Source organism: Mastigoproctus giganteus, chromosome 6, assembly GCF_048544385.1.
Source record: "Mastigoproctus giganteus isolate SK-2022 chromosome 6, ASM4854438v1, whole genome shotgun sequence".
In the NCBI taxonomy this organism is placed as follows: Eukaryota; Metazoa; Arthropoda; class Arachnida; order Uropygi; family Thelyphonidae; genus Mastigoproctus; species Mastigoproctus giganteus.
The window spans coordinates 220,127,116-220,143,839 of NC_143580.1; the positions used below are offsets into that span (position 1 = coordinate 220,127,116).

Here is a 16,724-nt window from a genome sequence, read left to right on the forward strand (position 1 = left end):
ATGAAACAATAGACCTTTTTTACTTTTTAATGCCTCCACATCTGTGTACATTTTTAGCATTAGCATTTAGCATTAGTAGAGGCATTTGATGCAAGAAAGCAAGCTTATGCAGCATCAGCCAAAAAAAAAAAAAAAAAAAAAAACCCACTTCCACTTCACCCCTCTGTTCGTTCAAAATACCTGTCCAGCTGAGCCTTAAACTTATTTAGGCTATCAACCTCCACCACAAGGGATGGCAGTCTGTTCCACCAACCAACCACCCGCTGGCTAAAGGCAAATTTCCGCACGTCTATCCTACATCTGTCTTTCCTCAATTTGAATTTATGCCCTCTCAGGTGATTTTTCTGAGCTAGAGGAAGAATCCCATCAGCATTGAGCATGCTTAAACCATTCAAGGCTTTATACACCTCTATCAGATCACCTCGCTGGTGCCTAGTCTCCAGACACTGTAATTTGCAAAACTTAAGCCTTTCTTCGTAAGAGCACCCCTTTGTTCCATTCACTAATCTTGTTGCCCTTCTCTGTACTCGTTCCAGCAGCTCTACATCCTTCTTGTATATATTATATATATACAAGACATCCTTCTTTATATATTATATTCCCAGGATATTCTCCTCTTACAACCATACAATATGTATACCTTGTAAACCTATATAATTAAAGGATAAAGACATAAATACTGTATAACCCAGTGAAAAATGTTTAACAAATGGTATGAAGCTTTCAGAGTTAAATGGGCCCCTTCATCAGCAAATTCTATCAATATAAAGACATTAGAGACAAAATTTAACAGACACAGAGTTGTGTGCACGAGGATGCATGCATGGTCACGAGATTAAACATTCAACTACTAAATTGCTGCTCGTTGTATGGATGTGTGTGGATTTGCTGCCAGAATTTATCGTTTCAAGATAGTTGCCTCCAAGATAGGGTGTAGCCTCATGCCCTTGCAGCAATTCATAGTTCTTGAATTGCACATGTTAAGTGACTCTAGCCGGAGGCGATGGAGAAAATGTCGGGACTGGTCAATCACTTTGTAATTGCGCTTGGGGGTCATGGTGGGTCGACCAGAAGTGTTCGGTGATTGCGGATTGGTCAGTCTCACCAAGGAAAATTGACCTGTCGTGCTCTGCAAGGCAGTCTAGAACTCTCCCTTATGTAGCAGCTGCCACAATCTTTGCAAGTTACGCAGTATACCGCTACGCAAAAGAAGGGCAACTGGAGCCTTCGCGTTAGAAACCAGAAAATGCAAGCTCCTACCGGGTAGTTGCACACATTTTATGCAGTATTCCCAAGGGATTTTTGAAATTTGGCCTAGCATGCCCAGATAGTAGGGAATGTAGCCGGTAGGCATATTATCATGCATTGATGACGGTCTTGGGTGGATTGTGAGCTCTTGCGCTTGCAATAAGCACTTGTCTAATATGTGGGTTGGATAGCCACAATTGACCAGGTCTGATTTCACTCTGGAAATTTTGGTGCGCCTAGCTTCATCTGAGCTGTAGGCTCCAAGCACGGGAGAATAGGGTGCGGGCGATGCTGTTGAGATGGCTAGGGCTGTGACCCGATCTGTAGTTGGTAAACTGCCCGCCCTACATTGGCTTACTGTATACCGAGGTTTCCAGGTGTGGGCCCACACGTTTTACCAGGACATCTAAGAATGGAAGGGACCCGTCCACTTCTAACTCTAAAGTGAACTGGATGAACACTGACAACGAATTGAGGTACTCCAGTAATGTTGCTTCAGAACCACGTGGTATGACGGTGAAGATGTCATCGGCGTATCTGCACCATGTTGTAATAGATACAGGCGGGTCCAGGAATATCTTTTCTTCCAATTCCTCCATGGTGATGTTGGCCACAACGGAGCTAACAGGAGTGCCCATGGCAGTACCATGCACCTGCTTGTATAAGGAATCTCCAAAGGTAATGACACTGCCTGATAAGCATAGGTTGAGAGCAGTACAGATGTCTTCTGTGGCTAGTGATGTTCTGCTCTGTAAATTTGAGTCATTCTCCAGAAGGCTCTTGGTGCAGTTTACGGCCTTTTGGACTGGAATCGATGTAAACAGGGACACTACATCGAATGACACCATGATCTCTCTGTCAGAGATTGAGATCTCTTTAATAAGGTGAATGAACTTGCCACTGTTAGTGACAGTATGGGCAGTATTTCCCACAAGGGGTGTAAGGAGTCGTGCAATATACTTAGATAGCTCACATGTAGGTGCATTTCAACAGGACACAATGGGCCAGAGGGAAATGCCTGGCATATGAATCTTAGGTAGACCATAAAACTGGGGAAGTTGGCAACCCATGGCATGCAGAAGCCACTGAGTTGAAGCAGTTATTTTCCCTGATTTAAACCGTGTATAGACTAGTTTGTTAACACTTGACTCCAGGCGTCCCAAGACTTTGATAGGCAGTGTCACAGGTTCATTGACATTGGGATCTTGTAGGAGGATGAGGGCTTTCTCTAGCTAGTCTGACTGGTCTAATATGACAGTGGACGTCCCTTGTTTGCAGGAAGCACGACGATGGTGCTGTCTTTTTTTATGGAGGAAAGAGCAGCGTGTTGTCGGTGGTTAAGGTTGGAGCGGGTGGGCCATGTGTATCGGAGGATGGAGGCAGTTTTGAAGTGGATTTCATTAGCAGCTTCTTTAGAGAGGTTGATAATGCTCGCTTCCACTCCCATAGCAAGTTGTGTGATCTGTGACTTCGACAGCAAAATTCATTGCGGCAGTCAAAACTTTGAGTTGCTCAGTGGTTAATTATTTTTATAATTAAATGATCCTATTGTTTTCACCTCTTTATTTAATATAAGAGTTGTTTTGTAAGTTTAGCTGTCAGCACATGTGAAACAGCTGTGGAGTACTGGTGATGTATAGTAAATCATGTATTAATCTCAACTTCTGTTTTAAAAATAATTTTTTTGTGTCACCATTTTTTTTTTTTTTTGTTTTTAAATTACAAAATGCTATTTTCTTCCACTGCATACTACTTTGCAACAGTGTACATGCCAGTGATACGCATGGATTCATACATTAAGTCTGTATATACATTAATATATTATATTTGCCAACTACCTATTTGAAATTGGTGGTTACCTAATTCTAATTTAATGTTTCTATTTTTTTAGTGCTGATTTTACCCCCAGGAATATTACATTAGCAACAGATAAAATTGACCACATTAATCTGATGCCAACATATGGTAAGATATTGTTCTGAATGTAGTTATATTAGGTACTTTTAATTAAAGCTTTTTGATCCCCAACTTTTCAAGCATTTCACAAGATATTCTTAGTTTGCTTGAGGTAGCAATGTAAGGGATCCACATCAATAGCTTTGTTCATTTTGTGCATATTGTATTATAATGATTTAAAAAATATATATTAATTTTTTTTTGTTTATAAAATACAAGGGCAACTCCAAAAGTTTTTGCAATCATATTTTATTAAAGTTACATACTTCAAATTTTTTTCACTTTCTCCAAGTATTCACCCTTAGCATCTATACAAGTTTTTATACTTCTAAACCAATTATGAAAGCAGTTTGACCAGTTTTATTTAGAGATCATATTTATTCCATTGATGAAGACCTGAAAAGCTTTTTCATCCCTCCCAATTTTTTTCCTTTTGAGTAGAATTTTGACTTTTGAGAATACAAAGAAATCACAAGATCAGTTAAGTCTGGAGAATAAGGTGGATGGGTGAATAATTCAACACCAGAAGTGTCTAAAAGTCTAATGTTGGAGTTGGAGTGTGAGCTCTCCTGTTGTCATGAAGCAAGATCCCTCTTAGTTGTTTTTTGCATCTGTTTTGAATGATTTTTTTCAAATGCTCTAGGAAGACATTTAGTAGTATACCAGTCACTGTTGACAGTCTTTCATGGTGCCTCCGTAGCCAGGTGGGAAGGAGTAAGAGTGCATAGCACACGCTTCTTGATTAGACCGGGGTTCGAGCCCGTCACCACCAAATACGGAAAGGTCAGGGAATGACCACCGCATATCCCGGAGCAATATGGCCTTAGTTGCTAATGTTCCTAAAAAAAAAACCAAAACAAAAAAACGAGTCTTTCAATCTTCTAGATTTACTATTTCTAAAAATCCACTTTTTCTGAAGAAACAAGCAACCATTGTTTTCTAACACTTCTGCTCAGTGAACCTTCTTGGGTAGAGGGGTTGTTTGATAGCACCAAACAGTTGATTGTTGCTTTGTTTCTGGATCAAAATTGTATATCCAAGTTTTATCACCTATAACAGTATCATCGACAGCCTTGGATTTGCCTTCATTAAACTTTTAATCATGAAAAAAAATGGTACCATTTGACACTAGCAACTTTTTTGATCATCATTCAAGCTGTGAGGCACCCTGACAAGCTTCCTGTACTTTAAATGATCATCGGTGATGGTATGAATTGCTGCTAATCCAATGCCTACATCTATCTGTAACTGCTGATATATAATTCTTCGATTTTTTTCTCAGTAAAAATCTTACCACCTCAATTTTTTCAGGTGTGATGGCCTCCCTGAGCAAGATTCATCTTCACATTGGTTTTTCCAAATTTAAATTCATTGAACCAATTAAAAACTGTTCAAAATAATGGTGCTTATCCCCTAAAGCATTTACTAACCTTTCATGGGATTCTTTAGCAGTTAGATTCAATTTAAAATGATAGAACATCATGGCATTGTAATCTTTAAAGATTAATCTCCATTTTTGCATACACAGTCTTAAAAAAAAAAAAAAAAAAAAAACAGGCACCCTGTCAACAAAATCGTGCTCTGCAGTAGTAACTATTTGAAGGATTTGATAAAACTTGGTATTTAGGGTAAATAAAGAACTTACATTTTAATGGTACTATTTATTTTTATTATTAAACATAGATTGCAAAACGTTTTGGAGTCACCCTTGTATTAGAATCTATAGTACTTAGTACTGGGTGTTGGGGCCGAAAGTTGAGCGGATGAAAGCCGATACTTGTTGTCATTAGCTTTGAATTTCTGTAGATTGTAATTTTCAAGAAATATGTGTGAAGGGAAGTTTTGTTCAGAAAACCGAAGTTAGAGGAATAAGAAAAGTTGGTTCTGTGAGAGTGAAGTTGTTAAATGAATGTTGACTAGCACATATTCAGACTAGTTTGTTAGGGGGGGGGGGTTTAGAAGCCAATTCGGAAGAACAGTGCCCATAGAAGTATCTAACAGAAAAGACATGCAGAAGCAACATTTACTAGACAGGGATTGGTCATTATTTAACCTAACTGCTCTCTTTTGAATGGAGCTGGAAGCCTAGGACAGTTTATGGGATAATTGGTGGGACTGCTTGTTATGTGTACTCCAAATATAAATATAAAAAAGTCACACAATTGTAGAGTCTGCATACGAGTATTCTTTATATGTAATATTATCCATTAGAACTTTGGTAGTCCCAACTTTATAACATTATTCTATTTTATATTATGGTATGAATTAGTATCTGTAATTTGTTGTTTAATATACTTTAAACTGATTACACAGTAGCTGATAAGTATTGTTATTATCTTACATTTGCATCTAATTATTAGGAAGAAAACTTCCTTTGGGGTGCACAGTTAATAAATATATGATATTAAAACAATGTCTATTATATCATAAAATGAATAGTCAATAAATTTATTAACAATATACTACCATTGGTACTCTCAGGTTGTCACATTCTTTCAGGTATGGGGTTGCTATGTACGAGGCTAAAATGCTGATGGAACTGGTATTCAAGTCTCATTTGCAAGTCAAGTGACAATTTTGAAGTTTAGTAGTTTTTCATCAGAAGAATGCCCACCCTCTGATTGCTTCTTTACATTGGTGGGACTGCTAGTGCTCCCCCCCCCATGTGCAAGGCATAAAACACTGCACTTGGTATGCTGGAGATGGGCATCCATCTCCAGTATACCAGATGGATGCCCATCTCCTGGTACACACTTCCCTGTTTACACTGGTTCCAGTGTAAACAGGGAAGTGTGGCATCCACACATGGAGGAATGCCCACCCTCTGTCACCAGGCAATACTAAGCACTCAAGACAGTGTGGCATCCACACACGGAGGAATGCCCATCCTCTTTCACCAGGCAATACTAGGCAGAACTGAAGACTGTGTGGGTTTCACCAGATGATGAAACCCACATTTAGTCTCCAGAGCAACCCTCATCTCTTCCATTATGTAGTATAAGTGATATATTTTGAGATTATGGAGATATCATGGCAAAATCCAATCCAGTATTCCTTACATTGAGGGTACAGCTCTAAAACTATATTTGCAGGCTAGCTGCTCACAAGACTGATCCTACTGTTAACATTTTAGGAGGCATTGGATCAGCTAGTGTATAATCTTGCTGCCTCTACTCTGCTAATGCCTGGAAAGAGTCAGAGTAATGCATATGTGGAAGCATGTCGCGGTGCTGATTATATTCTTGCTTTATGTAGCTCATATCCAAAAATTTTAATAATTCATGTTTCCTCCATTCACTTTTACTTTATCTATTGATTGCATTATGAATAGTCAAATATATCTGTGAAATGATCTAAACTTCCCAAAAAAGGTTGCTCATTCATTTCACAAATATACATGGCCTTAGTTCTAATCTGAGCAATGCCCATTTCCACCTACAATCTGCCAAAACCCACTTACGTTTTTTTTTTTTTGACCGACTCACAGTTAACAGTTGCCTTAAACACCAATTCAACTGCCCTAACTATTTGCTCTGATTCCTTTTCCCTCGAAGGTGGTACTTGGGCATATGTCCACTCTATCTCTTGTCAGACTTCCAAATTTGAAATAGTCTCTTTTGATCTTCTCTGGGCTTAAAATCTGTTAAATTATCTGATGCCTCTATTATCTGTTAACTCTCTGAACAGTGAGGTAATCTTACTTTTTTAATATTCGCAACTCCAATTTTCTATTTAGGCACACCCAGCTGGCCAAGACGCCAAGGCTTTTGCAATTACTAATGACTTCACGTTGCTTGTTCATTTACCTGCTAGAATATCAGACAGTCCTAATTGCATTCTTACCATATTCAATCTTTTTCTCACCAATAACCCGCCAAAGTACACAGTCAATGGTAGTGGTTATCACCAGTGGCGGCTCTGATGTACAGGGGTGCTGCTTCTTAAAGTTACATTAAATTGTCTTGGTATAAGACAAATAGATAGTAATAATAAAAAGCAAGTTAAAAATACTACAAAACATTAACTGGACATTTACCATTAACAGACTTGGATAATCTTGAAATTTTATTTAAAAATAAAATCCATTCTTCGGTTTTTATTTGTTGAAAATAGATTAATAAGTTCAAATCGGCAGTTCCTTTGCCTCGTTTTGTCACCTCTAAAAAATGCGTATTGGCAACCTGCCAACTAGGCATTGACTGAACCACTGTGATCAAAATGTGGAGCTGTGTAGCGCATAGTTCTGCCTACGGTTATACTTCAAAGTTGAAAACGATTTCGTTTTTATTCCTTTATTATTGAGATGATTATTGGAAATAGAGGATGAGTACACTGCATGTGGGACCTGTTGATAAAAATATTCATTGCAATGCATTGTTCTTCACAAAATTTCATATAACTCCGTTGACTGTATATCTTGATTTAACAAGTTGGGGATGCTGCAGTTCCATAGTGCCTATTGGAGTGCTATGCAGAGCCACCCCTGGTTATCACAAAGTACGCTTCAGATCACACACATGGTGGCCTAACTAATTAGGTCACTGAATGTTTTAACTTTTTATATATGACCTGGATTTGGCACATTATAGCCTTAGTTGCTAATGCGCCAATAAAACCCAAATCAAAATCAAAACTTCAGATCACAATGTTGATGGTTTCTTCTCCAATGGAGCTTCCTTTCATGTTGCTTGACATTATAAGAATGCAAAATGGGATGATCTGCATGATTTCTGTTCATCTTTTCCTTGGTTAGATTACTGTTTTAAATCTTCTGAACCCAATGTTTGCCCAGATCATGCCAGAGAAATTATTTTTGCAGGGATGAAAATCTCATCCTTTATTTAAACTATGGTTTCTAATAAATGTGCTTAGGCTGTTCAAGATAAGAATGTAGGATGACACAATTGGCTTATATCCAATTCTGCTTCATTTTTTGCCTGCACTAAAGCTTGCAACAATTATTAATAACTCAAATTGAACCAGTTCCTAAAAAGGAACTGGTTCAATTTTGAGTTATTGATATTGATGAGGTAATAGATTAGCATTAGTAGAAGCACACGATGCAAGAAAGCAAAGAAAGCAGGCTTATATAGCATCAGCCAAAAAAAAAAAAAAACTTCCCATTTCACCAATCCATTCCCTCCAAATGTTTGTCTAGTTCTGCCTCGAACTTATTTAAGTTGCTAACCTCCATTACAACAGATGGAAGTTTGTTCCAACTATCAACCACCTGCTGGCTAAAGGCAAACTTCTGCACGTCTATTCTACAATTGTCTTTCCTCAATTTGAATGTATGCTCCCTCAGGTGAGTAATCTGAGCAAGAGGAAGATTCTCATTAGCTTTGAACTTGCTCAATCCATTCAAGGCCTTATACATCTCAATGAGATCACCTCGCAGGTGCCTAGTCTCCAGAAGCTACAATTTGCAGAACTTAAGCCTTTCTTGGTAACAATAACCCTTTGTTCCACTCACCAATCTCGTTGCCCTTCTCTGAACTCTTTCCAGCAGCTCTACATCTTTCCTAAAATGAGGCCTCCAGACCTGTATACAGTATGAGAGGTGTGGCCTGACCAGTGCTTTATACAAGTGGACAATCACCTCCTTATACCTGTTAGCAAAATTCCTGTATATTATTGACAAGACACCATGAGCTACTCTTGCAGCCTTTTTGCACTGCTCAAAAAACTTCATATTGGACTGCACAATTACCCCCAGGTCCTTTTCATTCTCCACTACCCTTCCATTATCTGAGTGTAGTACCACTCAGTTGATACGTTAATCTGGGGTTACTGCTACCCATATGCAGTACTTTACATTTCATAAACTTCAGTTGCCACCTCTCAGCCCAACTTTTCCAGATCCTGTTGCAGTAGCGTACTATCATTACAGTCATTAACAACCCTGCCAACCTTCATATCGTCTGTAAACTTAAACATTAAGGCTGATATACCTTCATCATATCATTGATAAATACCTAAAACAACAATGGGCCTAACACCGAACCCTGAGGGATTCCACTAATAACATTAGTCCATGAAGAGCAGTGTCTATTGATAACCACTTTGTCTTCTCCCACTCAATTATCCTTTTATCCATTGTAGCAAGTTGCCCTTAATGCCATACTGCTCCAATTTGTACAGTAGTCTTCCATGTGCCCTTCTGATTATCACTCCATTCCACTTACTTCAAATCTTTCCAAAGTAAATGAGAAATCTATCACTTGCAAACCTTTAAGCTATTTTGAAACCTTGCATCTGCTCAATGATCACCAATGTGGATTTGTCAGTTTCAATCTACTAGTGATATAAATGCCTTGTTATTCATCTTTGGAAAAATTTGGTGAAACTCTAGCAGTTTCTCTTGACATTTCTAAGGCTTCTGATCATGTTTTACATAAATGTTTTCTAAATAAGCTCCCATATTATGGCTTGCCATCTGTTTTTTGCAATTGGATTTCCAATTTTCTCTCCAAACATTCAGTACAGGTGAAGGCTCTCTCCCTTCTAACTTCTCCACAGATGCTAGTGTGACCCAAAGTTCAGTTCTTTCTTCCATTCTTATCCCCTTGTATATTAATGACTTGCTTTGACCAGAAAGCCTATCCTTAGTTTTGCTAGAGATAGGATACTACATTCCACCTCCTAGTTTAAGAAACCTGGTCCTGCATAAACAGCGTCAATTTCTCAAAATATCCACTACCAGTTCCTTGAATGCTGTTTTCTCGAATGGGACAAAGAAAAATTACTTAACTAAAAACTGTCCTGTCTTTACTTCGGCCCTTATAAACTCAGTCCTGTCTTATTTCTCTTGTGCTTATCTTTGATGACACTCAGATTTCTAAACATGGTCACATATCTATATTATGGATTACTCTGACTTCTAATCTCTATTGGCACAAGAACATCACAAAATATTGTTTCCTATGCATAAAAAAAAACCAAACAGGTTTTCTTTTTTCACTCTCAGCATTACATTTCTCCTAAACAGCTACCCACCTACAAATCTCAACTCTACTCTACCATGGAATATTGTTCCCTCATTTACAAGAGGGCAGTCAGGTATTAATTAACCTTCCATTATCTGTCTCATAGATATTCTGTTTCTGCTGCATGCCTTTTCTATAGATACTTGACATCTTTAAGTCCCCAAAGATCTTCCAAACCAGTGTGAAATATTTTATTATGCTTAGACAAATTTATTATGATACTGAAAGCTTAACTTATTCTAATAATTCTTTCTTGTACATGTAGAAAAGTGTTTTTCCTTTAATAACATTAAGCAAGAGTTACTTATTTTATTTATTAGTAGAGGTCTGAATTTATTTGCACAGCAAATTTAAGTTATTGGGCCAAGTTAGAAAAAATTAAATATGTTATTGTTTTTGCAGGACTAAACGTTCACAGTATGTTGAAGTACGACACACTAGTCCTCACACTTGCAGCCGTAGAAAAGATAGAGGAAAGGCTCTTGTTCCATCAACACCGTTTAGATCTCCAAGATGTATGCAAAAGATACAAATATAATTTTTATAAATCGTGAATTGTATTGTAAAATCTTAATGTAATAAAATGTGTAAAGAACTGTATACACTTCAGTGATCAAACCTAAAATGCCTTTGGGCTGGTCATTATATTGCGAGATAGAGTGCATATGCAATAAACTATTATAAAATAAAAAAAAAAACAGCATGCACTACTTTAAAACATGAGTGCCACTCCCTACTAAAAATAACCAAAGATGGATGGAACTCACAAGTACCACCTTTTCAAGAAACATCGGCACTTGTGAACTCCAAAAAGGATTGTACTTCAATCATTGATCTATCCAACAAAATACCAACAGATGTTCTTATAGGATCCTGAACACCCAAAGTAATAAACTAACTCAATTTAAAACGTATGCCATGGCCAAACCTTCTATAGATTAATAAGGAAAACAACAAAATATAAATTTAAATGTTGAGCTAATCAATTGCAAAATATGCAGATAAACATTAAATTAAATTATAAATGGAATTAACATAAATCAACTTAAATCTAACCCAATGACAGAATAAATTAACACATTGACAAGGCTTATTTGGGTAAATGGGTCTCTGAAGCCAATTTGAGTTAGGCATGTTAAATTATTCAAAACACAAATTATAACATATATTCATCACCAAAACTCTTAAAAAACCTTATTGTCGTAAAAAAAAGCTTCGTGAATTATCTCGTAGTTGGCTTATGTAATAGGAAATTCTTCGTGGAAGCCAACTACAAGTTAACTCGATTAACTCACGACATGTTGTAACTTGCAGAATTCACTGTATATGAGTCAGCGCCATGCGTAAATCGGCAGTAGTGACACAGACTGTCATGTATGTTATATTTAGTACTTTGTTAAATGGGTTTTTTTTTTTTTTACAAAATAAAAGAACCTAAAACATGGATAAGAAGAGACCACCGATCGAAGAAGAGCTTGAGGTTTATGCTAATATGAATGACTCGTAATTTGAAGAGCTTTTTGATGAGCCATACAGTTAGGGTTCCAACAGTGACAATTATGAATGTTCTGACGATTTCAGTGAGGATAGTGAAGCTCCCAGCCTGAGGATAATCCTAATCCACAGGTAAGTACGTCAAATAATGACAATGCCAATAATTTGTGAAATGAAATAGCACAATTTATTTTTGAAGAGAACATTGGTTTGGAAATGGACACAACAGAATTTAGTGTACAAAAATTGGTAGACCTATATTTATTGGAAGAGTTTCTTACGTTATTAGTCAAACAAACTAATTTATACGCTTAGCAAGAAATTGAAAAATGTGGACAATCGTGAAAATCTGCCAGGTTGTCAAGATAGAAGACACTGACATCTCAGCAATGAAAGTGTTTCTCGGACTTTTGTTACAAATGGGTCCTTGTTCTTTTCCTTCAGTAGGGCATTCTACAATGTTTTGACGATCATTTATGAGTCGAAATAGATTCCAGTTGATATTACAATATTTTCGCAGATAATTCATTAATCTGCTGACAGGCTATACAAAGTAAAACCGATTTTGAATCATTTCAATAATGTTATGCGCAATAATTACATACCAAATAAAAACATCTGTATTGACAAGTCAATGATGTTATGCCATGGGAGACTGAATTTCCACCAGTACATAAAAAAAAAAAAGCACAAATACAGAATCAAACTTCACGAACTGTGCTAGTCCAACGGCCTTGTTATGAAAATAAAAATTTACTCCGGTAAATCAGGAAGAAACTGAACAAAACATAGGACATGCTACTGAAGTTGTGCCATACTTGCTTGAGGACTACTTAGACAAGGAATATGTATTATATATGGTCAATTTTTATAATTCTGTTGCTCTGGCGAAATTGCTGTCTGCTTGAAAAACTTATGTGGAACATTACACATCAACAGAAAAGAAAATCCAAAAGATTTGGTGATGCGAAAATTGAAGAAAGGGGAAGTTGTATGGCAATGAAATGGCCCTATTGTATGTAAGTGGAGGGAAGAGAAGTTCTCACTATTTCTAATATGCATGTTGAAATGGTCGAGGTATGCAACCAGAATGGAAAAATTTCGATAAAACCAAACACAATTTGAGATTACAATAGCATAATGTCCAGCATAGATCGACTGGATCAAATGCTCTATTATTCAGCACTAAGAAAAACCATCAGGTGGCCGAAAAAACTGCATTACATATAGAAATATATATACATAACACACATCCTTTTCCGTCAAGTTATGGATTCCAACCATAAAATGGTCTGAAATTCGGAGAAACATTCATTGAATCTTTGATTGGAGAATAAATTCTAAACATTCCAAAGAAGATTAGGTCTGAACGTGAAATTCATTATTTAGAGGCTATACCACCAACTGAAAAAACCACGGCCAACTAAACTGTGTTGAGTACGTACAAGAAATAAAAATGCCACGAAACATGCTGCTATTGTCCAGTGTGCCCAAGAGAAGCCAGCTCTTTGTGTAGAAGAATGTTTCAAGAAATATCACAAATAAACAATATTATTTTTGTGAATTTTAGTAATACACTTTTCTTTATGTATTTGTGAAAATATATTTTTTTATGATTAAATTTTGTTTTCTGATGCCATGGTTGATTTTTAATTCTTATCCCAGAAGCCCACTATCCATCAGTTGCACATATTTGCTATGAATATACTCGTAGCTGCACCTGAAAAGCTTGTTATTGTTATTTGGTTTTTAGGAGCATTAGCAACTAAGGCCATATTGCTCCGGGATATGCGGTGGTCATTCCCTGACCTTTCCGCATCCTCCATATTTGGTGGTGACGGGCTCGAACCCCGGTTTAATCAAGAAGCGTGTGCTACGCACTGCTGCTCCTTCCCACCTGGCTACGGAGGCGCACCTGAAAAGCAAGTCATACCAGTCTGAGTTAACTTGTATGCAACATCCTGGGCCAGATCGCCAAATACGAGTTAACTCTTATGTGGAAGTGAATGTGTTAAAATGTAGTGAAAAAATAAATTAAATTTCATGTTTTTGCAGTTTATTCTCCGTCCTCCACAGATAAACTTAACCTTCCATCACTTGCAAGGCTCTTTTTAATGAAGCCACTTGCATGGCATCAGTGTGGTCCCCTTTTTTAATTATAAAAAATTAATTTTTAGTTTTTTTAGTGAATTTAAAATGGTGATCTATTAATTGTAATTTGTTAAACTCAAAAAAATATAGAACAAAAATAAATGAGAAGAGTCAATAATAATAAGATCAAGGGTCTGGAGTAGTAAAGACGGATTACCATGTATTAATCTTAATCCACTGTGATATGCAATGTGACAACAAGGCATTGTCATCCTGATACAGATAGGACATATTCACTAAAAGATGTTTATAAGCAGGACTGCAATAACTTGTGTTTTAATAAATTAATTAAATTAAGATTTTATAATTATCTTGAACATTCACTGTATTTAATTTTAATTAATAAAAATATACAAAATATATACACAAAATCCTTTATTTGTTAAAATAAATACATACAAATAGCAAACAAAAGTGACAATACCTTAACAGGGGCCACATTGATTAATCATAACAAAAATATACATATCAATTTTGTTTTATCATATGGACTGTGGAATTACATAGCATTTATCTACATAATGTACAGTCTTTCCCTTTATAGGTTAGTCTTTAAGCTTTAAAACATAAGATTTGTTTAAGTTATCTTTATTAAAAAATGAAAATTGCTTTAGTAACAGGGAAAAGATTTCTAGTCCAGTTAGACAAAAGTGTAAGCTGAGATGTAATACTTTGGGTTTCTAGAATTCTCCACTTATGTCCCATAGATTAATCATCTATGCCAGAAAGTTTTATGAATAATCAAAATCAGTTACCTATATCTACCTATGGTAAATTGAGGTATTCAAGTAAGACAGATTAGTATGGAAATCTAGCTTTATAACTACATTTTATTATTCAGTTTCCATCCCAGCAAAGGCTTAAAAGGTTGAATATTGTACAATTCACAAGAGCAATAAGTGAATAATGACCACAAATATTTCACTTTCTGATTTCTAAAGGCCAGTCTACTGTTGAACCTCAAACTGGAGAAAATAGCAGCTCCAAGTTTCAGCAAATTCCTCAAACCATGGATTATCACTTTCTGTTTGGATAGATTGAGGGATTTTTCCATGAATTCAGATATTGGATTCTAGGAATGTTCGTAATTCTTCTCTGTGTGTATTTATTTCAAAGGTTTACAAAACAGTCCAAAAAGAAATAGCTTCAAGCAAAAGACAGTCAAAGAGAAACTGGATAAAATAGTTTCCGTGAACTTGTGCTTTGGAGCATATGTCACAATGCATAAAAATCAGCCCACATTACTTTCTGCAACAGCCCTTAGCTAACAGTGGTTACAACTGCTATCCATTCACACTGTTGTGGGAAGAAACGTGAATTCAAGTTCTTTTACACTTGGCTGAATTACCTGATCTAAAATGACTGTGAAGTTCTTTCGTTATTTAACTTTGTTGTTACTATTTTATTGCAGCTGATTTACCAGCACATAAATTAATGAGCTGTGCATTTTGTGGCAGTATATAGGTTCTATCTTACAATGTTCATAACTTGCATTCCCATGTCATTGGCACCACGCTAAAACCATAAATGTGCAAATTTGGCACTTTTTTACCTAAATGCATTCTTGAGGCTGTTTCTTGGTCAACTGCACTCTGCCAAAGACTCGTGTATTTCAAGGCTAAGTGGTTGAAAACGTTACATGCATTTTCATTTATCTGTGAAAAAAAAAACACTTCTCACCATGCAGATTCACAAATGTGGCACTTTCATTAGTTTGGCACGGTAAATACTGACAGAACAATTAGTGAAAGTACCACTTTCGTGCTTTTGGTAAGTAAGGTGCAGGGGAAGCCAGCTTGTGCATGCTGTTACATGTATGGTTTTGTTTGTCTCAGTTTGCTAATGTCCTTTGTAACATCTCATTTTTGCAGTCAAAAGTAAAATTTGGAATAATGAGTACAAGAATGCAAAAAATTCTTGCAACTTGTTCCTCACTTAATTGGAATCTGATTTGGAATATGAAGATCTCAATCCCTTGAATGAATTTGAACTTTCAGACGATGATAAAAATTATGTACTCTCTGATGATGATAGTGACTCAATACTTATGGCTTCGACGTGCATGTACTTTTTAAAAATTATCCCCAGTTTAAAAACTGTTAGACACATATTTTTTGAGCCAGGCCATTCAGAAATTGGGTGTGACTCAATGCACTCTAAAGTTTAAGGAAAAGCCAAGTATGTCCAAGGGATGGGCTTAAATAATTAGAGGTGCAAGATTAAAACTTGCACCATTCTGTGTAAATATGCAATGCAATGACTTTTGCGATTTTATTTTTCTTGCCAAACAACTTAAAGGTGCTGTTCCTTGGAGAAAAGTCTGCTGCTGCCTTGAATTCCAAAAAGAACAGGGCAGGCATGTCACAAAGAGTTTTTGTGGATTACTACTTAATATACGTAAAACCGTTATTTTGTTCGAATCTTGCAGCCATTGTTTTTATATATAGTGGTAGGGAATTCAAATTTTTAATTGAGGTAACTAGGTAGCTCTAACGTATAATTATATAGCGTAATACGTTTCACTGTTTCTATTAGATAGTGTAGTATTGACATTTAATTAATTTAATTTATTGATCTTATTAATTTAAAATATCATGCCCCAAACTAGAGCAGCAAAGCAATGAGCACAAAGTGGCAGGAGCGCTGTGACTCAGGGGAGAACTGAGGGGGGCGATTCTCCACCGCATCACAGCCTAAAAAAATGTGCAACTTGTGAAATGTTTGCGGAACTCTCTGGAATGGAACATAATATTGCCATGGGGGATGTCTTTGTGTGTGTGCGATGTAAGGAAATCAGGCGACAACTCAGCATTGTTATGGGCCTATATGAGAGCTTGAAGGACAGGGTGAATGCCCTTGAAGGATCTAAATTGAGGGCCCATCAACGCC

The 16,724-nt window shown here is 36.6% G+C and overlaps 1 protein-coding gene across 2 annotated transcripts in view; it reads left to right on the top strand.

The window, feature by feature from the left end:
- Window positions 1-10,815, top strand: part of mRpL4 (mitochondrial ribosomal protein L4) — a 43,382-nt gene extending 32,567 nt beyond the window's left edge. For both annotated transcript variants that reach the window (XM_090375708.1, XM_090375709.1), the window contains exons 10-11: window positions 3,140-3,213; window positions 10,593-10,815. In XM_090375708.1, coding sequence (XP_090231834.1) covers window positions 3,140-3,213; window positions 10,593-10,744 — 226 coding nt within the window. In that variant the 3' untranslated portion in view covers window positions 10,745-10,815. The remainder of the gene's footprint in view (window positions 1-3,139; window positions 3,214-10,592) is intronic.
- Window positions 10,816-16,724: the final 5,909 nt, after the last annotated feature.